The sequence below is a fragment of the Eubalaena glacialis genome, chromosome 6 (genome assembly GCF_028564815.1).
Source record: "Eubalaena glacialis isolate mEubGla1 chromosome 6, mEubGla1.1.hap2.+ XY, whole genome shotgun sequence".
Classification (NCBI taxonomy): domain Eukaryota; kingdom Metazoa; phylum Chordata; class Mammalia; order Artiodactyla; family Balaenidae; genus Eubalaena; species Eubalaena glacialis.
The window spans coordinates 59460785-59482951 of NC_083721.1; the positions used below are offsets into that span (position 1 = coordinate 59460785).

At 40.7% G+C, this 22167-nt stretch overlaps 1 protein-coding gene across 1 annotated transcript in view; it reads left to right on the top strand.

Annotated features, from left to right (window-relative positions):
* Positions 1–17386: 17386 nt before the first annotated feature.
* PLCXD2 (phosphatidylinositol specific phospholipase C X domain containing 2) overlaps positions 17387–22167 on the top strand; it is a 42957-nt gene continuing 38176 nt past the window's right edge. Inside the window, exon 1 of the mRNA XM_061193064.1 lies at positions 17387–17546. Coding sequence (XP_061049047.1) covers positions 17387–17546 — 160 coding nt within the window. The remainder of the gene's footprint in view (positions 17547–22167) is intronic.

The window sequence follows — 22167 nt, forward strand, 5'->3', positions numbered from 1 at the left end:
GTGGTGAAAAAAACACCAAACAGAGTCAGAAATTCTGGATTCTTGTCCAAGTACTACACTTTGGCCACCACGTGACCTTGAGAAATTCTTAATTTCCCATAAAAGATAGAAGTGCAAATTTCTTAGAATTTTGTCCACCATTTGATATATATTGTCTCCATTAAAGCATCAGAGAACCAGGTAATAGGCGTTGGGATTTTTATATTAAAATGAGAAAATGGGAATCTGAAAATATGAATTGATTTTTTTTATTGTTCTGTATTCAAATGTCTGTGTTATATAGAGATGAAAAACAATCTCTCCCTCTCTCTGGAGAAATTAAGGTACTATGTATTGATAGACAAATGGTAGAAGTATTTGAGTCATGGACATAAATCTGCTCACAGATATACCTGTATTTCCTGATATCAAGAGAGCTGGAGCATTTGTACAGCTAAATGCCACACTCACCTTTATGCTTGAGGCACTTCAGAGAGAGAGATGAATTGTGCTAACATAGAACAGTACTTTATACAAAGACGACTTTGAGAATATTCACTAAAACAAACAGAAGGGATGTGGGCATCATCCATCCAGTACCAATCAACTCAGAGACTCAGGAGAGTTTACTTCCCGCTTCCATCCTTCCCCACAGTATACAAACAGTGAGTGTGTGCGTGAAGCCTGGGGGTAAGGTTGGCAAAGGGACTATTAGAAAAGCTGCCATCTTTGGTCCCAGAATTTTAAAATTTTGTCCCTGAAGGAATGTTTTAACCCACATAAGAGAAACACTTCTTCTATTAGGAGGCAGTTGCCATGGAGAGTGTAGGTGCTGGTTAAAAGGCTTGAATTGCTGGTCTGGTTCCTTTGAACAAGTTGCTTAAAACCTCTGAGCCTCAGTTTTATCTATGGAATGGTGACAATAATATTCCATTCCTAAATACAAATTATATAATGCTGTGATTAAAATGATTTACAAATTATAAAGTATCACATAAATATTAATTAATGCTACTATCATAACAGCACTAAAAAGCAGGTTATGCCAGGAAAAAAATCTGAGAGAACCAGGGAAGCATGTCTCTTTCACTTTCTCTGTTTCCTACTTTAAACAATATATTATACATACATACATCACCCCCTGACATTCTCAGCGTTGAAGGAGCGATATTTTGTTCCTAGCATGGAAAGACCTCCACCTTTCAAGCCGCCTCACCTCCCATCAAGTACACCTACATTCAAGAGTCCATTGGAGGTGATCTGCCTTGTCATGAGCTGGAGACACTCTAGTCCTCTGAGACTTTGCCACACAACAAAACTCTGCTAGAATCCTATCGAAAAGATAGATATCGTGCTTTATTAATATAATCACCCTCTAGCCAAGTCTCTACGGCAGTTGAAATGGATGTCAGAATTGAATGACCTGTTTTCCCAGCAGCTCACCCTCTTTCATCTGCACATGCTGGAAATTTAAACAAGAGTGAGAGGCTATGTGAAGCTGACACGTAATGCTATCTGCAGGGATTTTCTTGCTTATGTAAGAAGTGCAAATTAGGCTGCTGTCATTAAAAAATACTTGCAGTGTTTTTATTTTTCACTTTAATTCTCTGAGGGGATGACAAGGGTTTCAAGCTTATGTCCATATGAGATCCTCTTCTCTTTGGGGCATCTGCTAACATTCTAAGCTATTTGCCAAAATTATGATAATCTCTGAGGTTTGTTGTATTCCCTAGGAAAATTACGAGAAGAAGAAAATGCGAAAGTTCTAACGAGAGTTCCAAATAATGGGAAAGTGCAATTAGTCTTTGTACCGAAATTCAGTTGTTTATTTTCACTGAAGGAAAACAGAATACCTTGCATAAGAACCCCAGTTCCAGTCTTTCTTCACTCTCCCTCCCGTCATGCTCAGCCCGGGCTCCTGCACATGGGATGAGCAAAAGGATAACCATTTGGTTTTATTTTACTGTTTCATTAGAAGACATAAATATGTGTAGAAGTATTGGGTAAAAAGTTGCCGAGTTGGAGGATGTTTAGATTGTTTCAGTAAAGGGATAGACAGTTGTACAGTACAACATAAGTCATGTAATTGTTCAATCTATCATATGGCAAGTGTCTCATAGTGTTTTAGTCTTAGCCATCTCTTTGAAGTGGCCTCTTCTGGTTTTATAAATAAGTTCTGGTCAACATTTACAAATTCATCTCCAACTTGAATAGAGTGAACAGTTGCTCATTCATGGATGGATACTCATTCCATGATTCAGAGGAATTTTCTGCAAAATAGAAGGACTCTAGATGATTTTCAGGCAGTGTTATGATCTTGACCCCTCTCATTTGACTAAAATGACACTTTCACCTGCACCTTAAAATTGTGTGCAAGTAAGTTCATAGAGCCTGTCTCAAACCAGCAACTCTGGACTCTAATCCCTAAGGTTTCTGCATGTCTTCATCATAGGCTTCATTTTCACTGAGAAGAAGCCATATATAAGCATCTTCATCACTCATTTCCAAAGCACAGTGTGTTATATAACATTGTTGTTCAGAAATATTCACTTCTTTACCCACCTGCCTCATAAGCACCCTTGACTTTGGGCTTGGCCACATGATTTGCTTTGGACAATGGAATATCATGGACCTGACTAATCCAAGACTTGAAAGTATTTGTATGATTGGACTCACTCTCTTGTTCTCCGCCATTACCATAAGAAGAACATTTTAGGCTAGACCGCTGACTCCAAGAAGAGGATGAGAGACTCATGGATTACAGCAGAACCACCCAAGCCAGGCCCAATTTAGACCAACCAACCTCCAGCCTAACCAAATGTGCATTATTAAATGGTGTGACGGTTACACAGCATTGTTGTAGCAAAAGTTAACCTATACGCATAAGTCAAGAGGTAGGCATATTTAGGTCTTATGCAAGTGCCTAGGGTGAGAGATAAAATCAAGCTTAATTCAATCAAAATAGTCTTTCCCTTGATTAAGCTTAAGTTTTGTTTTAACTGATGAACATACGGTCGGCTTGACCAAATTAACTTTGCAGTGTAAGTCTTTAAAATCGTAAAATATTCTATTATGATGGGCATTAGAGGTCGTATTACAAATAAAGAGCTAGAGATTCTGTGAGATTGACTTTCCAAGGTTACATAATTAGAAGTGATAGGGTCAAAATGATGACCCAGCTCTCTGATTTCCAGTCCAGAGTGTGATCAGTCTCCATTATATCATGATATTTAACTGCTTTGGTATCTCCTTTTACTATATACAAGAGCTGTTGTCTGTGCACTTAAGTAAATATTGATTTTTTTAATTGCCCAGGTAGTGTATTCCAAAAATTGTTGACAGAAAACAAAGAAAAGCGAAATAATTGGCCCCTGGGGTGGGATGGCCAGGAAAGTATGCAAAAAAAGACTAGGAAGTGAAAAGAGAAAAGAAACTAATCAAGATCAGAAGCTGGAAAGAAAGTTTAAAGAAACTAACCAAGGCCAGAGATAGTGGAAAGGACATTGTCTCAGAGGCTCTGAGCAAGGGGAGAGGTTTTCGAAGGCAGCCCCCTTGGCACCCTGATTTAGGAGAATGGCTTTGGCTTGAACTTGAAGGTTGAATCTGCAGAAACACAGCAACTTTGTTCTTTGAGGGATGACGGACATAGCCTGAGTTTTTGACAACAGCAGTCATGGCTGTGTCAACCAGCTGAAGCTTGAGTGTCCAGCAGAGACAGCTGAAATGGTGAGTGAAAGTTACCCTCTTGAGAGAAAAAGACATTAACTGGCAGAAATGAGCTGAAGTTCCAGCCAGAAACACATGGTGAAATGGTGGGAACAGAGCATTTTGTTTCTCAGCTCTGGCAAAGGGTTTTTTTTTGTCCTGGATGCTGTGACTACTAGCAAGGCTGCATGCTCCAGCCAGGAAGATGTAACCAGAGAGCAAGAAAATATGAACTTAGGCAAGGTCAGGACCAAGGAACACTTTTGAAATTACTCTTAAACCCTGTCTAGTGCTTCTGTGATGGGTCTAGACATTAGCTGGGTGCAAATTAACAAAGGAATGAGAACAATAGAATCTAAATTTTTCTCCCCAACCAACATCTTTGTACCCTCCTAACCTCGGTTACATTCTTTATCTGGTTTGCTCACTCAGATCCCTCATGTTAGCTCAAAGGCTCTGTGAGATTGTGATTATAAGGAGGGACACTGAGGAAAACAAGGGGGAAGAGTAACAAACCCAAGATCACAACATTAAGAAGAGAACATAGAGGGGGCCGCATCCAGCTACCCTTGGTAAATGACAGGAATGTGCCTGCATTTGCCGAGTTCTATCAGACGACTCCCCATTTACTGTCCAAAAAAGTCATACCACCAAACTAAACTGATCACAGTGTTAAAGTCATTCAGCTATTGCTAGAAAATACTCAGAGGTGCTGGGAAGGCAAGGTGGAGTGGACGGAAAAACAGTTACATGAATTGTGAAGAGAAATTTGATGGTGGACCTGAGAACCACGTAGAGAGTTAACATTTCTTAGACATGTGAAACTGTACTGATTATACCATAATGGCAGATTCGTGCCATTATACATTTGTCAAAACCCATGGAAGGTACATCAAGGGTGAAACTTAATGTAAAGTTTGGACTTTGGGTAATAATAATATGTCTGTGTAGGTTCCTTGATACTACTCTGGCACAGGATGTTGATAGTGAGGGAGACTGTGAGGTGGGGCAGGGAGAATATGGGAATTCTGTATTTTCCACTCAATTTTGCTGTGAACCTAAAAGTTATCTTAAAAAATAAAATCTATTTTTTAAAAAATGTTAACCTCTCTATTCTGCACTTTCTCTTGTGAAGACATAAATAGATAATAATGCTGAATGGGAAGAGAAGTGGGGATTTGAGAATTTTATCTGTGGTAGAACCGTTTTTGTACCACTGGTTTGGGATCAGCATAATTCCACTCTCATAAGTAATTGGGTTGCATTGGATTTTTCTTGTACATAAAGCTGTTGCCCTGATTCAAATGGACATGCTTTAATGCCTAATAGATCTGAACCTGACATAATTATAAATAGGAAATTATTTTAATTTCTGCTCCTAGTTAATGGAAAAGTGTGACAAACACTGCTCCTGAGTACCTCTTTTTTTGGGGGGCGGCTGCATTGTGTCTTCGTTGCTGCGCGTGGGCTTTCTCCAGTTGCAGCGAGCAGGGGCTACTCTTCGTTGCCGTGCGCGGGCTTCTGATTGCGGTGGCTTCTCTTGTTGCGGAGCACCGGCTCTAGGCGCGCGGGCTTCAGTAGTTGTGGTGCACGGGCTTAGTTGCTCTGCGGCATGTGGGATCTTCCCAGACCAGGGATCGAACCCGTGTCCCCTGTATTGGCAGGCAGATTCTTAGCCACTGCACCACCAGGGAAGTCCCCTGAATACCTCTTTTGAATGGCCAGTTTAGGGTCTGTAGATTTCACACTCAAGAAACTGATATAAAAATGTTCTTACAACCACTCCATGCCTTCAGTGAGTGTAGAGTTTAATAGGAGAAACAGATTCTAAACAAATAAATACAGTACAGAGTGATATGTCTGAAAATAAAAGTATGTACAAAGAAGTGAAAAGAATAAAGAAGAGGGTATCATTTCGGGGGCAGAGCATGAGAAATATTTTTAAAAGGCTTCAGAGAGAGGGCGTCAATAGAGCAAAGGCACCTCAGTAGAGACCTTGACATCTAAGATATAGTGATGGAACTTGAAACCTTACCTAAGGATTATACCAGGAATGCAAGGAGGGCTTACTAATAGAAAAATCTCTTAAATTAATTTACCATATAAATAGAGTTTAGGAGGAAAGGTATAGGATTAATCTCCATAAATGCTTTAAAAGCCATTGGCAAAATTCAACACCCATTTCTAATAAAAACTCTTGAGAAAATGGGATATTTCCCTAGCTCCATATATACATAATATGCGTGTGCATATCTATATCTATCTATTTATATATAGCTACATCTATATTTATGTACATATATACACTATTGTTATAGTGTATAGATATTATAACTATATAGTTATATATATACACACATATACTATAGAATATATACATAAAGACATGTACCATAATATATACTATACTATAGTTATATGCATACAATGTCAATTACTACAACTATAACTATACAAATATATATATATATATATATATATATATATATATATCCAGATGTAATGAAAGGGAAGATGGATAAATCTGACTACTTAAAAATAAAAACAATTTGCATGGAAAAAAAAAAAAGCAAAGTGAAAAGGCAAATGATAAACTAGGTGAAAGTATTTACAACATATATGACGAATAAAGGGTGATAAAGAATTTACAAATTGATAAAGAACTTACAAATGTTGAAGATAAAAAAGCTGAAAAATTCTGTGGAAAAATGGGCCAAAGATATGATACCAGTGATTCACAAAAAAGATCTGAAAATAACACTTAAACACTTGAAAAAATGTCAAATTCATTCATATTAAAAGAAATGCAAATTTAAAATTCATTGAGACGTTATTTCTTCCCCAATCACTTGTCAAGAATTTGAAAAGTTTGACAGCATGCTCTGTTGTCGAGGCTATGGGGAAACAGGCACTTTCCTATGTTGCTGAAGGGAATGCAAAATGGTACAACCACTGTGGAAAGGAACTGACAATATCAAACAAAACTACGTATTAATTTATCCTTTGACTTAGCAATTCCTCTTCAGGAATTTGCCCTGAAGCTCACTTCCAACAATATCAAAGTGTATATGCACAAGGTTCTTCTTGGCAGCATTATTTGTAATTCCCAAGTACTAAAAACTAAAGTCCAAACATAGGAAATTGATTGAATAAACTATACTAAATACACAAAATGGAAACTGTACAGCAGTAAAAACAAGAAAGAAGAAAATCTCTATTGACTAATATGGAGTGATTTCCAGGAGATAGTGTTAAGGGAAAAAAGCAAAATGCAAAGAGTATATAATAGGCTACCTTTGTGTAAGAAAGAAGGAAAGATAAGGAAAAAATTATATTTATATAAATATAATTTATATAATATATCCATCTGTCCCTATTGGTGGTGGTAATTTCAATCGTGTGTGTGTGTGTGCGTGCGTGTGTGTGTTGTATGTATATATACATACCTATTTTTCCCAGATCTGTCTTTTGGATGGACCAAGAAACAAAGATATTCCAGCAGCAATAAGCACAACTGGCACTAGTATCTTGTTCACTAATATAATTTCATGCTGAAAGGAGTCAGAACTTTCCAGAGAAATGTCTGATGTTGGAATATCTTGTTATGTCAGAAAATAAGAACATATTCCCAAAAATGCTGGGAGTATGTCAGAAGGATGCAGGAATCAGCTTGAAGTCTCCTACTGGCTAAATCTAGGGCAGTTTAAGCAGTAATGTAATGAAGTATACTAATGAATTAGAAGCCATTGAAAAAAAGTAAGAATTCATAAATCTGTACCGGTAATAGATGACAGATACATAGGGAGAGAGAGAGAGATGGAGAGAGAGAAAGAGAGAGAGAGAAGGGAGGAAGGGAGGGAGGGAGGGAGGAAAAAGAGAGAGCTCTTGCATACAGTAGAATGTTGGGAGCTGACTGGTAAATACAGAAGTGCTGGAGTTGGAAAGCCATCATTCTGTAATCATTATAGTAAAGATTGAATCAGGCTAGATTCATCAACAAATGCTAAATAAGGAGGAAACTTTGATGACAATCAGGATATTTGCATGGTCTCTAATGGTCTCCCTGAAGTATGCTTATTAGTTACAAGGGGAGAAAAAGCAGCAGTAATTATATAGTGGAGAAATTAGACAACAACTCGACCAAGTGGTCAAAATTAACATCTGTGAGGGACAAATGGACATCCTGCTCCGTCAGATGTGATACCCTCGGAAGGACACAATATTCCTTTTGCAGTATTAAGGCAGAGAATGAATAAACTGAATCCAGTCACAAAGCAACATCAAATAGACAAAATAAGGAATTTCTAAGGCAAAAAAAAAAATTAAAAATCTTCCAGATTAAAGAAAGCTAAAAAGACATGGCAGTTAATTGCACTATCTTGCTCTAGACTGGATCCTTTACTGGAGGGGGATTAAAGGTACAAAGGAAATCTGGCAAATCAGATCTGACATTTGTCAGATGAGCTGACAAAACTAGAATAGGGGCAGAAGACTAGATAAAAAAGTATCGATAACTCTTCTGTGGTTATGTAAGAGAATATTCCTATTCTTAGGAAATGCACACTGAAGTATTTAAGGTAAATGGCCATGATGTATACATAACTTACTCCTAGTGGGTATGTGCACATGTATATGTAATACACATACACACATAGATACATGCATGCATATGTACGTATACATGCAGAGAGTGAGAAAAGCAGATGATAAAAATGTTAACAATAGATGAATCTAGGTAAAAGGAATATGTGGAGGGTTTTTTTACTCTTTTTGCGAACTTTTTCAAAGTCTGAAATTATTTCCAAATAGAAAGTTTAAGGGAAAAAAAGTACTTAAGTAAGACCCTAGTAAATATTACTTAATTGACTCAAAACCAGCCTATTTTCTTAAACATTGCAGCCCTTAGTGTGACAAGATGCAAAGATCTATTTATTTGGAAGAGTTTTCTTTCTCAATCCCTGAGTGTTATTTAATCTCAAAGTTCAGGTGAAAATAAATGAGGATTAATCCTGCAAGTTCACTGTTTTTGTTTCATTTCTGGGTCTCACTTATTCTGCCTTAGGTACTGGCTGGGACCCACCAAAACTTCAATCAGTTTTTCTTTCTTAAGGAAATGAAGAGAGCCCTTAGATTTCCCCAAAACTCCAGGGCAAACTTTTCCTCTCACCATTAAACTATTTTATATCTAAGGAGACTAAGCTGTCTCTCCAGAATTCACCCAAGAAAGAAACTGCAACTCCTACTCAAACCCTTCGGCAGTGTTTTCTGTTGACACCTTAGTAGAAATTGTGGAAACAGTTCACAGTTAAAGCAGTCCCTGCAGCAAGATCCCGCACACAGGGCAGTGGTGGATGCAAGCTCCGGGTCAGCCTTCCTCCTGGGGACTCCCCAGGCAGAGTGGGGGGCAGAAGACTCAACAATCACTTCCCCTTCTTCTCCTAGAGAACTTTATTCATCCCTCCAAATTTTTAGTAAACAGCTTGAGCAATGTGTGTTTATTCAATAAATACTTAATCTGAAGATATTCTATATTACAGAGACCAGACTTTTTAGTCTGTTGTGTTGCTTTGGTGTAATCATCAAATCAAAACTTGCAGTTAAGGAAATGCAGTCTGTGAACTCCTCTGTTGACTGGAATGCCCTCAACCACAAGTCTGTTCTCTATGTCTGAGTCTGTTTCTGTTTCATAAATAAGTTCATCTGTATCATATTTTAGATTCCATATATAAGTGATATCAAGTGGTATTTGTCATTCTCTTTCTGACTTACTTCACTTAGTATGATAATCTCTAGGTCCATCCATGTTGCTGCAAATGGCATTATTTCAGTCATTTTTATGGCTGAGTAGTATTCCACTGTATATGTATACCACATCATCTTTATCCATTCATCTGTCAGTGGCATTTAGGTTGCTTCCATGTCTTGGCTATTGTAAATAGTGCTGCAGTGAACACTAGGGTGCATGTATCTTTTCAAATTGTGGTTTTTTCCAGATATATGCCCAGGAGTGGGATTGCTGGATCATATGGCAACTCTATTTTTAGTTTTTTGAGGAATCTCCATACTGTTTTCTATAGTGGCTGCACCAACTTACATTCCCCCCAACAGTGTAGGAGGGTTCCCTTTCCTCCACACCCTCTCTAGCATTAGTTATTTGTAGACTTTTTTTTTTTTTTGGATGACCATTTTGACCAGTGTGTGGTGGTACCTCACTGTAGTTTTGATTTGCATTTCTCTAGTAATTAGCAATGTTGAGCATCTTTTCATGTGCCTATTGGCCGTCTTTATGTCTTTTTTTGGATGAATGTCTTCTTAGGTCTTCTGCCCACCTTTTGATTGGGTTGTTTGTTTTTTTGTTATTGAGTTGTATGAGCTGTCTGTATATACAACAAAATTTAAATGAATTTGTAAAAAAAAAACGCAACTTGAAAGAAATGCCAGGATAAGTGCTTGCCGTATGGGGCTCCAGGCAGTGTGAATTTACCCTTCTCCAGGGTTACGGCATCTCAGGTGGAGATTTGGGGAGTTCTGCCCTAGGACCACACACACACCAGTCCTACCACCGTGGAGGTGTTGGAGGCACCAAAGTGACTCCCATCTTGGCCATTCACACTCCCCATGCTGAGAACTTCACTAAGTGTTTTCTGAGATTGGCTTCCTGAGGTCGGAGCATCTCATCCTGGGTGCTGAACGTGGGGAGGGGGGTAGAGAAAATTTGGAGCTGTCCCAGAGGCTACAGTGTATAACCAATATAAAGGCTTTATTAGAAAACTACTCCCGAAACCAAAACTCAAGTTTTTGCTGGTAGCAGCATGATTTTAGAATATCAGTTCCGTATTTATAGAAAAGATGTTCCAGTAATCCCAGGCCCAACAAAAGAAGTCAAAGATTTGAGTAAATCAGTGTAACAGAGAGGAGAGGAAGGAATGGCTTCAGTGTGTAAAGATACAGTTTTACAGCTGGTGGAGGGAAAAAACAGAATATGGCTGGAAAGACCGTAAAGCTACGTAGTTCAGTCTTCCATCGAAGCTTCTACCACCTTACTGTCTTATTGTTACCAAACTCAGCTTGGATGCTTCCAGTCATAGGGACTCATTTCCTCCCTATTTCATTATTATGCCTAACTCTGACTTCTAGAACATTCTTCCTTATACTTGGCTGAAACAGAAGGACGTGTGGGATAAACGTTACTTTCTCTACTTTTGCTACTAAAAGGAAGCAGGAGCTGTGGGCATAGTTTAGGAAGGGTGCAGCAAGACATGTGGCTGAGGTGGGGACTTAGCTGCAGAGACTTACGCAGATCAGAACTCTTTGAAACCAAATCCTCGAAAGTCCAAGAAACATACTAAGGGTTTTGACTATAACCTAACATTGAGAGAGTGGATAAGGGAAAAACACTAATGATTCATTCTTTTTATTTACTTTGAAACTTATTTACTTTGTTTTTTAAAAAAGAATTATTTGTGTTGGTGGAAGTTGTTTTTGCAAACTTGTAATTTTAATAATAAAGTTGGGAAAGAATGATAGTATCTGCTCTCAATTAACGTGCTATTTACCGCTTGGGTGATGTGGCAACATGGTATTTCCAACTGGTTTCAGCAACCCAAAATGCAGAATCAGGTCATTATTTGCTACATGAATAACAAATGTACAGAGGTCATTCTAATTGTGATGGAAGGTCAAGTAATTATGAAGATATATGCTAGAACATACACGTTCTCCTAACAGCTGATATCACTCTCATAATTCCAAGAAACTTGGGGTGGGGTAAGTAAAGAGAGCAGTTCGTGCTCCTGGCAGTTAAACGGAAATATTTTTCTCTGATTGCTTAAACTTATACACAACATGGATAAGAACTGCCATTATACCTATTCTTTTTTTTTTTTTAAGAGAAATTGATTGACATTTCAAGGTCTTGATCTAAAGCATGCGAGACATAAAAATCCCTCGGGGAGCTTTTTTTAAAAGACAGAAAAAAGATGCCACCCCCAGGGGATCTGATTCAGTAGGGTTGGAGTGTGACCCAGGAGTCTGTATTCACATAAGCTCCCAGCTGTTCCTATTGGTGCTGGTGATGTGGAAACTTTTTTTTTTAGGGTAACGGAAGGGAAACTTACTGTGTGTGAAAAGTGTGCCTTTACTACCAGAAGGTGGCTCCATAACATATTAAATCAGGCACTTTGCAGCTGACTAGCTGGAAAAATAGAGGCCTGGAGCTTCTCTCAGTTATCTTTTTTGGTGAAAGGGGTGGGTGGGAAGGGGAAATAGAAGAGGGTGCAGGAATATGGTGTGCTAGGAGGAATAAATGTACATTAAACTAATTTTACAATCATCACTTGTTATTAGCTTCTCTCAAAAGTATTATAGCAACACTGTGTTGTTAAAGGAAATCTTTAAATATACCAGAAACACTTGATGTCTAATAGCTATAAAAGGCAGAGAAGCTCCGAGGATCTTCCTGATCACCAAGCTTTCACATCTGGAGGAACAATCTTAGGGCTATTACTGCTACATTCACTCTTGTTTCATGACAGAATCCCGGTTGTGGGCCACAAATACTGGGTGGGCATGAGGTGATGCCACACATGACGACTTCCTGTTTAAGCTGCTGCTACTCTCTTACTCAGGTTCTTAAAGACGCTCACCTGAGTATGATCAGGGTCTGGGTCACAACCACGTGGTCTCTGGCTCTAGCCCTAATCAACAAAATAACTCACCCCCAGCTCCTGACTCATTCCTGATGTCAGGAATGTCTGAGGTGTATCATATGTGTTCACAAGGCATTATGCTTGGTGACCTCCCTTTCCATGGAGGCTCCTGAATAGCCCGAGCTGCTACAATGATGTCAGTCTTCCGCAGGGTAGTTGTTGCTGCTGTCATCGTGTTTCCCAGCACCACCCATATTGGTGACATTTCCTCATTCTACTCTGATCCTTATCACATAGTTTTGGGGGCTTGAATTGGGGAAAGGAGGTTGGGAATGACTAGAGATAAACTCTGCTGTTATGAGGCACAAAACAAAGCAGGCTTACACTCCCATCTCATCTTTCATTTATCTGGCTCCTCATTTCAGTTCCTCACCCTCCCCACACCCTCCAGCCAGGAAAAAAAATGTGAATGAGACATCGCTATGGAACTCAAAACATCGAACAAACTCTCTCATCTCCAGGCAATGTCCCTGGAACAAACACGTGCCTGGTTCTAATGCTATTCAAGGTCTGTTCCTTTCCCATCTAGCACACAGACTGGGAGGTAAGGCAGCACAGGGTCCTAGATGTGGAGCCAGAGACAGCCCAGCCACAGTCTCATTAAGTCAGTGCGTTTCCTCTGAAGCTTTTAGGGTGCCTTCAGTCATGCGAAATCCAGGCCATCTTGCCCTGCCAACCAGACATGTCCAAATGGCAACCTGTTCAGGGACTTGCTCTGGGACCATCAGTACTCATTTACGAAATGATTCCAAAGAAAATGAACCATCTTAAAAATTTCCAGCATATAATGTAGCCTCCAAGAAAGGGTAAAGCCTGCAGTCACCTCTTCAGGAATTCAGTAGGGTCCTTGATCAAGTAATGGAAAAAAGCATTTCCAGAAAGGAAAACAAAATTTGTAGATGTACTCATAGAAACAGGTTTGGTTGCATATAATAAAAATGGATGAACAATTTGGTGAGACTTTCAAGTGATGAAAATAATTCCAGAGACAGTCAGGCTGTCCACTTGGGCCCTAGAGTCATAGATCCTTGGAGATAAGAAGTGGGAACGAAGAGGCAAGCCCCATAGTTTAGAAGGCCATGCATTTAGTCTCTGTGTGCCAGAGCTTCTGCATGCTTTCTCACTTTTTTCCTGCTTAGATAACCGATTTCAATGATCTACCTGAAAGACTTTATTTCTCCAACAATTCTTCATTATGCCGGAGTTGTCTTCCTAAAATACAATGTCAATCATTTTACTCCCCTTCTCAAAAATCTACAATGGCCCCTTTTATCCATAGGGAAAAAAAGGTCCAAACTCTTTAATGTACTTTGGTCATAAACATCCTTTACCAGGTTTACAAAAATAATGGGTAACATATAATGAGAAGCCACTGGCACAATGATCAAGAGACTGGAGTCACAGCTCTGCCACTAACTAGCTATGAGCTCTTGGGCAGAGTTATGTAGCCTCTAAGCTTCAGTGTCCTTTGTAAAATGGGGATAGGAATAGTAGCTAACTCATCGGGCTCTTGTGATGGTTCAGTGAGAGTAAATGAGTTGTATTTCCCACATATCCCACGTGCTGCCACTCTTGTGTGTTTTCTGTTTCTCACATCCCCCATTCATTGTCATAGCTTTGCTTACATTTTCTCAGCTCCACAATCTCTTTCCCACGCCAAAACCCTCCACCCATTTTCCACTTGCAGAAACTTTTCTCAGAATTCCGGACCTGGCTTGAATGTCACCTCCTCTAATAATGCATCCTGTGGCCCTTCCTCCATCAAATATATACCTCTTTATTGTCCCTTCATTCAGCCTCATGTTACATTTTGTAATTCGCATATTTGATTCTCTTTTCTCCTGGATTATATATCATCTGAGGTTCATCAGATACCAACTTTTATTTAACCTTTCTTCCATTCCTAGCACCTATCAAAATGATTTGTACATGATAAACACTCCCTTGGTTGTAATTGCTAATTAAAATTGACTTGCTTTAAAATTTCAGTCCTTCTATTAATTTAGTTTCCTCTCTGATAAATTTCATAAGACAGTATGTAAGAAAATATTAACTATCCAAATTGTAAATATTAATTTTTATTTTAAAATTATATGGTTTTCCCAAAGCAATTGTGGCATAGTATAAACATCCCGCTCATAATTTGGTTTCCATTACATTATGTGACAGAAAAAATATTCTCTAATACTTAGAAATTCTTAGCTGGGATTTTTAATGCAAATTTATTTTTTCATTATAAAAGTGATATAAAAATATTATAAAACCTTGGAAAAGAGAGTGAAAATGCAATACACATTCCCACCTAGCCAACGTGAGCTGTTTCCTAAGGCCTTGCGACTCAAGGTGTGGTCTGAACCAGGAGCATCAGCATCAGCTAGAATCTTGTTAGAAATGCAGAATCTCAGGCCCGTCTCAGACCAACTCAATCAGAATATGGTTGCTTTGCACATCAAAGGTTAGAAAGCACTGCTCTAAGGTACTACCTAGAACCCAGCAGAGCACGTTTTACCAAGCATCTCCCTCCTTCTAACAAATATTTATAGAACACCTGCTATATGCCAAGTACTGCACTAGAGGCTGTGTTTTCACCTGAAAAATTTCTTCCAGGACTGACTCAAGAATATATGGAGAGCGTGCTGCCTTCTTTTGAAATGTTTTCTTAGACAAACCAAGTAGTTTTGACTGAAAGCTGTCAGGCATGCAAACCGTCTCATCGTGAACTCGTTCCACTTCTCTTGCTTTCAAGTTCTCACACAATGATGTCTCTAAGTCTAATGTTTAATGCTTTCTTATTCTGTGCCTTCCTTCCATTAAGAGCTGAAAAATAAGAAAAAAAAAGTCACTGAAATTAACATTCCACAGTAAAGCTTAAAGAACACTTTTTGTTTGCCTTAGGCGGCTTTCATAAAATTTTACGTTGAGATTTAAAAAAAATTTTTTTTAAGTTCAAGGGAAGCCCAGAAAGGTGACATTTCAAAAGTAAATCTTGGGATATTCCTTCATAGTGTGATTTGGGGAGGGGGGGGCGCATTTCATTGACTAAAACAGCTAGGTGACATATTCCCAATATGTACAGCACTGCACTGTAGTGCCCTTTAAGAATCAGAAGCTATATGATAATAGTGTAGACGTTCTTTTTATTAACCAAGGCATACTCCTCCAGGAAACAAACAAACACAACTTTTGGTAATATTACACAGCTCAAAAGGCTGAAAAAGCAGGCTTAAATGAATGTTAATAATAGCCCAGAATAGGAAATTTAATAAGATGTCAAAAGAGGGCACTATGCAACAGGAGTTATGTGTATAGAAAAGTAGCTGCATTGCTGCTGTGTACTTACCTTGGAGATGAGGCGGGGCCATTCGGTGATAGTATCAGCGGACCTGCGGGTCTGTCTGTACATGAGCCGTCAGTCTTCTCTTGGCACACAGGCTGCTCCTTCCTTTTCCCATAAGCCCTCTTAAGTCACTGAGGCGCTGCCTGGCCTGAAGCCCTCCAGAGCCCCACCGTCAAGGTCAGGGTGTTTTTCTTGATTTGCCTGTTTGCCAAGGTGTTCCTGTGATTATCCATGTGCAAAGTTCTCTTATCATTAAAGACCCTATAGTTTACACCGTGGAAAGCGACCATTTGAAAGCGCAGGGAACACTGCAGAAAGCAGAGAAATGGGTTTCTATGCCTACAAGCCTCAGGGCTCGAGGATCTCATTCCAAAATGGGATTTCCAAATAGTGCCACCACATGAACTGCTCCCACAAGGCCGCCGAACTTTGATTTCGTCTATGAAAAGGGGGTCATACCACCAACCCCCCCCCCCCCGCCTTATAGGGATACTCTGAAGAGCAAATGGGACAAAGAATTTGGAAGAAGGTTCCAAACAACAGGCAATAAAAATGCAAAGTATTATTATTTCCTTCTCTGTAAAATGGGAATAAGTGGTGTGTACGTGAATCTTAATTAGGTAATGGTTGAAACACAAAACGTCCTTGATGTTGTCGTCCAAATATGATATACTGCACCTTTCTCAGCCTCTCAGCCTCTTTACCTCTCATATTTCTGCTGCCTGTGTGGTTATTGAAAATGTAATACTCTCTGTGTAATTGTCATTGTGTGTGTGTGTGTGTGTGTGTGTGTGTGTGTGTGTGTAGGGGAAAGAAGGAAGGAAACGTATGGTTGCATTTAACCTCTGAGTGCTGACAGCGTGAGAGGCCAGTGGAAAGACCTGTCCCATCCAAGACCTGACTGGTCCAAGCGTGCAGGCTGCAGCGGCGGCCGTCTACACGTTTGAAGGCCGGAGTAACAGAGCAAGGGAGGCGGGGCAGCGGAGGGGTGGCCGCCGCTCAGAGGGCGCGGGCCAATCGGAGCGCTCTCCGCCAGCGGCCAATCACGAGCCGCGTCTCCCGGCAAATCTGCCCGGCAGTGTGGGGCGGGGCCGCCGGGAGTCCGGGTGCTGCAGGTTACACTTCTGAGCGCCTTCTGGAAGCCACAGGGCAGTGGAACCTGTGCCGAGGAGCCGGGGGAGGGAGAGCAGGCAGGCCCAGCTTATGTGCCAGCCCAGTGACAGACTTAAAACGTAAATCAGGCTGAGGATGGTGCGTCCGGGCGCTCACGTGTACATAGACCCGCCGGCGTGTCTATCTGCCGTGTGGGTACCTGTCGTGTGAGTGGCTCTGGGCGTGGCTGCTCGTAGGACGTTCAGTTTCTGTAAGATTTATCTCGAGGGGCCTACCTTTCCCTGGCTCCAGAGGGGGAACGTAAGAAGTTTAACGGAGCCGAGTCTAAGCAGATTAAGGGAACAGCGGCTGGGCCGGAGAGGGTGCGGACGGCAGGTGCTGGGGGCTAGGGAACCACGTCTTTGCCCCGTCTCCCCCGGCAGAAAGTCCTTTTGGCAAGATTGGTGTGACAAAGGTGGCCCTGAAGTGCTAGAGAGCCCGGGCAATTATGATCGCTGAGTGAGTGGCACTGGGCTGAACCTGAGCAGTTGACTGATAGGAAGGGATGCTAGCAGTTAGGAAGGTAAGGAGGAAACTCAGGATGGGGACCATCTGCTCCCCCAATCCCAGCGGGACAAAGACTTTGGAGGTCTGCAATGCTGACTGGATGGCCTCGCTCCCTCCTCTCCTTCACAACGTCCCCCTTTCCAATCTGGCAATCCCAGGTATTCTTCTATTCTTACTTTTCCCACCGTGTTTGCTTCTGCCATTTTAGTGTTGTTAATGGGTTGGGCTGCTTTTCTATTGTGCTGAGAAAATAATTGTCAGTGACCTTAACTAAACCTCTTTTTTATTTCTAACTAAAAACTTAACAGTGAAGCAGCTGCTGTAAAGAGATTTAAGCACGCTGCATCATTGGCAAAACGGTCTCGAGAATGGAAGCGCCATTTTTTGTTTGTTTGGGTCTTTTTGTTTTGTTTTGTTTTTACTTATAGACTGCTTCTAAGAACATTACCTTCTTAATGTTGGGGCCAGGGTATGTGAGGGGTGCGTTTTCTTGAATCACTCAAAATAAAAAGGAAAGATCAAGGGTAATGAGTAAAAAGTCATTAACAATTGTAGATCTGGATCAACATTAACACTGTAAAGTATTTCCTTTCTCATTTATTTGACCTTGCATAGCAGAGAAACAAAAAACAGATTAGCATTTAAGAAGAGGTTCAGAACTAGGACTGAGTATAAAGACACATATTATTGTTGTTGGAAAAGACAGAAATTGAGAATGCAGGTGCTCAGCACAAGCAGTCATTAGGTGCGATGAGATGGTGGTGTTTGAAGCTTTGTCTATATATATATACAGGTGTCTGCCTGGCTGATCTAGAACCGAAGCCTTGAAAAGCACTTCTGCACCAGCCACTCTCTCTCTCCTGGGGCTTTTGTACCGTGACATCACTCTCATTAGATTTGTTAAGTGTGTCCTCTTCCTTCCATTCAAAAGCTGGTTAAAGCTTGGTTTCTCGGGAAGGAGGTTCGGACTACAGTGATCTTGGTCTCATGTGCTGGGCAAAGTCCTAGATCCTGATACTTGGAAAGCACTCCCAGGAGCAGGAATGGACCACGGCCAGTCCTTTCTCTCACCTGTAGACATAACAATTGACTTCACCCCTAGTCTACCAGAAAAACTCCCAGCCATCCCTGGGAGCAGTCTGCTTTTTGGTGGCAGACAAGATGACCTCATGCAACCCCAGGTCTTTGCTTTCTATGCATGAGGAAGAGCCATGCTGGCTTCAGATGCAGCCTTTCCTTAGTCGCCTCTTCTTTTGGAGGTCTTCCAGGTTCATTGTCCTCATGGGCTCTTGTTGCTTTTGAGCAAGGAGAGAGTTGCTAAATCTCTTTATAGGTATGATCACTTGTGTTTTATCAGCCATTGACTACAGCTCCTTGGGAAATGCCATATGGTCATGCTTCAGAACAGGTCTTTTCCATGTTTAATTGACGCCTGTGAAGTCATCGCTGAAATGATGCACAGGCGTCTTTTAACATGAGTCATTTGTCTTTCTGATGGAATTGTTTTGTCAGGTGCTACAGCAAATAGTATGTGTTTGCAAACAGAATGGCATCTTAGGCAGGCGCTAAATGGCTCTATCATTGGGGCATGTCTGGGTAGGCTGGGGCTTCCTCCTTCCTGTTGTACTTTGGACAGTTCAGACCACAGCAGCAGCTCTGCCCATGGTGTGGCTGTGCACTCTGATCCCATGACTCCAGAAAGGAGCTGGGCATTTGTTCTGCAATCTATAGGGTGTCTCCCGGTTACTAGAATTGCCAGAGTTTGTAGATAGTGGGGCCTGCTGGAAATTCTGTGGTTAGCCACCTTGGGAACACAGGAATTTCTTCACCCTGCTTTGTGAAGTCCAGTCCTTCTAAGCAAAAAAAAAAAAAAAGTCCTTGACTCCTCAAAAGATATGGAACTCATTGCTATGAATACCTTTTTCCCAGCAGCGGAAGGAACATGAGTGTATGTGTATATATATATAGCTCAAGACAGCAAAATCACATATTAAGTGCCAGCCATTCCCCCGCCTCCCCCACCCCTGCACCCCTGCCTCACCACTGGCTCTCTCTTCCCTACTTCAAGCTGAATATTCCCCGACTAAAGACTAGCAGTCGAGTTCTGCCAAGACTTACTGAGAGGTTCTGAAATACAGACAGCATTCAGGAAGTGGAGGCCACCATCTTCCTCCCTCTTCCTCTCTTCCTCTTCCCCGTCGTCATCACCTTCATCATATTAGCTGTTATTTACTGAGCAATCCCATGCAGCACCCACTGGCATACATTACCTCAAATCCTTACACCTCCAAGATGGGTAGTAACACCCTCATTTTAGAAATAAGAAAATTATTGTCCAGAGAGGTTAAGTAATTTTCTCAAGATCACACAAGTAGTAAACAGCAGAACTAATATTTAAGCCCCCACGTAGCTGGCTCCAAAACCCACGCACTGTCCCTGTGCCCCTAAGGAGGCCTTGGGAAGTGCAGAGCAGCTGGGGGGAGGGGGGAGAATTCTCTGACTGAAATCCAGTTTTCACAGACTATCCTCTGCAGCAAATGAAAGAATTTTTAAAACTAGGTGGGTTTTGCCTGAGCAATTATAGATCACTATCTAGCTAGATATACACACAGATGTGTGTACATACTATATACCTGTAATATAAATATATAATTTTCATATATATATATAATCTCCCTATATATATATATATATACTGGAACCCAGTAAGTTATTCCTATTTGGAATTGGAATCCAGTAAGCTTTCAATTCAAATTTAGTGCTTAGACCTATTCTGTATGTGCATGTGTGCTTGCGTGTGCCACCCCAGGGCGTCTGTAATATTGGGTTAGCTCTGTCAGGGTGGGAGTAGGGTAGGAGTGATGCGGGAAAGGGCAGGGAAAAGGCAGGGGTTCTGACATTAATAGCAGAACCGGGATGGAGTAAACTATGTCAGATCGAGTGCATCTGCTGCATTTGCCTAAGTCATGATGGGAGAGAGCAAGTGTGAACTTGCACCTCTCAGCAAAGCCTTGATGTATTATTTCACTTCCACAACTGTTAAGAACACCTGTTAATGACCACTGTCACCCAAACATATTGGCATATCTTGGAGAAGAACCTCAGAACAATTCTCCCTGCCAACTGTGTAGAATAATTGGAGACCTTAAGGGTAAAAACATCTGGAAACTGCAAAAGTCAGATTTTAAAATTAAAGCTTTGACCTCTACAAACAATTTTGCTGTTAGTGAAAGCATGGTTTTATTTATTTATTTTTTTTTAAATTTTATTTATTTGTTTATTTATTTATGGCTGTGTTTGGGTCTTCGTTTCTGTGCGAGGGCTTTCTCTAGTTGTGGCAAGCGGGGGCCACTCTTCATCGCGGTGCGCGGGCCTCTCACTATCGCGGCCTCTCTTGTTGCGGAGCACAGGCTCCAGACGCGCAGGCTCAGTAGTTGTGGCTCACGTGCCTAGCTGCTCCGCGGCATGTGGGATCTTCCCAGACCAGGGCTCGAACCCGAGTTCCCTGCATTGACAGGCAGACTCCCAACCACTGCGCCACCAGGGAAGCCCAAGCATGGTTTTCTTTATAGACAAAGGGACTGATAGGAAAATTTTTTTCAATAATGTATACAGCTTTTCAATGAATTCTTCTCTGTATATTTTAGTGCTATTTCTCTCTTTTTTTTTAACCATGTTTTTCCCTTCTTTTTAACAAAGGTAAACTATTTGGTTTATTGGAAAGAACCTTGAACGTAAGGGTCTGGAAATTTGATATTGTTGCTTCTGGCTGTGTGACACTGTAGAAGTATCCAAATTTCTCAGGACTTAGTTTCCTCATTTGTAATGAAGATGTTGGATTAAATGAAATGTAGAGTCCTTTCCAAATTAAAAATTCTTTGATTAGTTTGAAGGGTTTTTTTTGTTTTTTGCCTATTCACCTCTAAACATAGAAGAATGATTGGGTTATTTTTGTCTGAAGGTCATTTCTTTTATACCTCTTCAGAACAAGAAATTATTTTTGGCATGTGCAATCAAGGAATCACAATTGCCAGAAGGAAACGAGGTCTTCTCACTTTCACATCCTAAAATCGACTGTAGAGTAGTTCAAATCGAACAGACTCTGAGTACGTTTTAAGAAACCTCCATGCTCAGGCCTGTGGGAGACCCAAAGGTGGATCAAGCTGTCAAATGAGCTTACATCCTAGTGATAGAGAGGTTTACACACACACACATATATGTGTATACATATCTTCACCATACACGATTTTAAAAAACTAATTGGGGTGAATATTAAAACAGAGATGTAAATAAAGTGCTACAGATACACACAGAATGGAAAGATTAATTTCAGCTTTTAAGAATAAGAACGACCTTGTTGAAAAAATGGCATTTGACGTGAGATTTGAAAAATGGTCAAAAATTTCGAGGAATGTGGCCTGGGGGTCAGGGTTGGGAAGGGGGCTTTCCACTTGAAATAAGCCAATTAAGCTAAGGGATGGAGATATATTGGGGAAATGGCTAGAGGACTCCCTCTGCTGCCCTTCAGTACTGCTTTGTTAATATCTTTATCATTGCACTTCTCCACACATTGTTATTTCTAGGTATCTGTCTTCTACGTCGTCTGTGAACAACTTGTACACAGAGAACGTGGCTTATTTCCCTTTACAATCCTAAGTCCTAGTACAGGGTAGCAGCTCTGTCATTGGTAACTGCTGAGTGGATCTTTTAGTGCATGGAACAGGAAAGTAAGGATGCTGGAAAAGTGGCTTGCAGCCACCATCATCTTCAATTGTGATC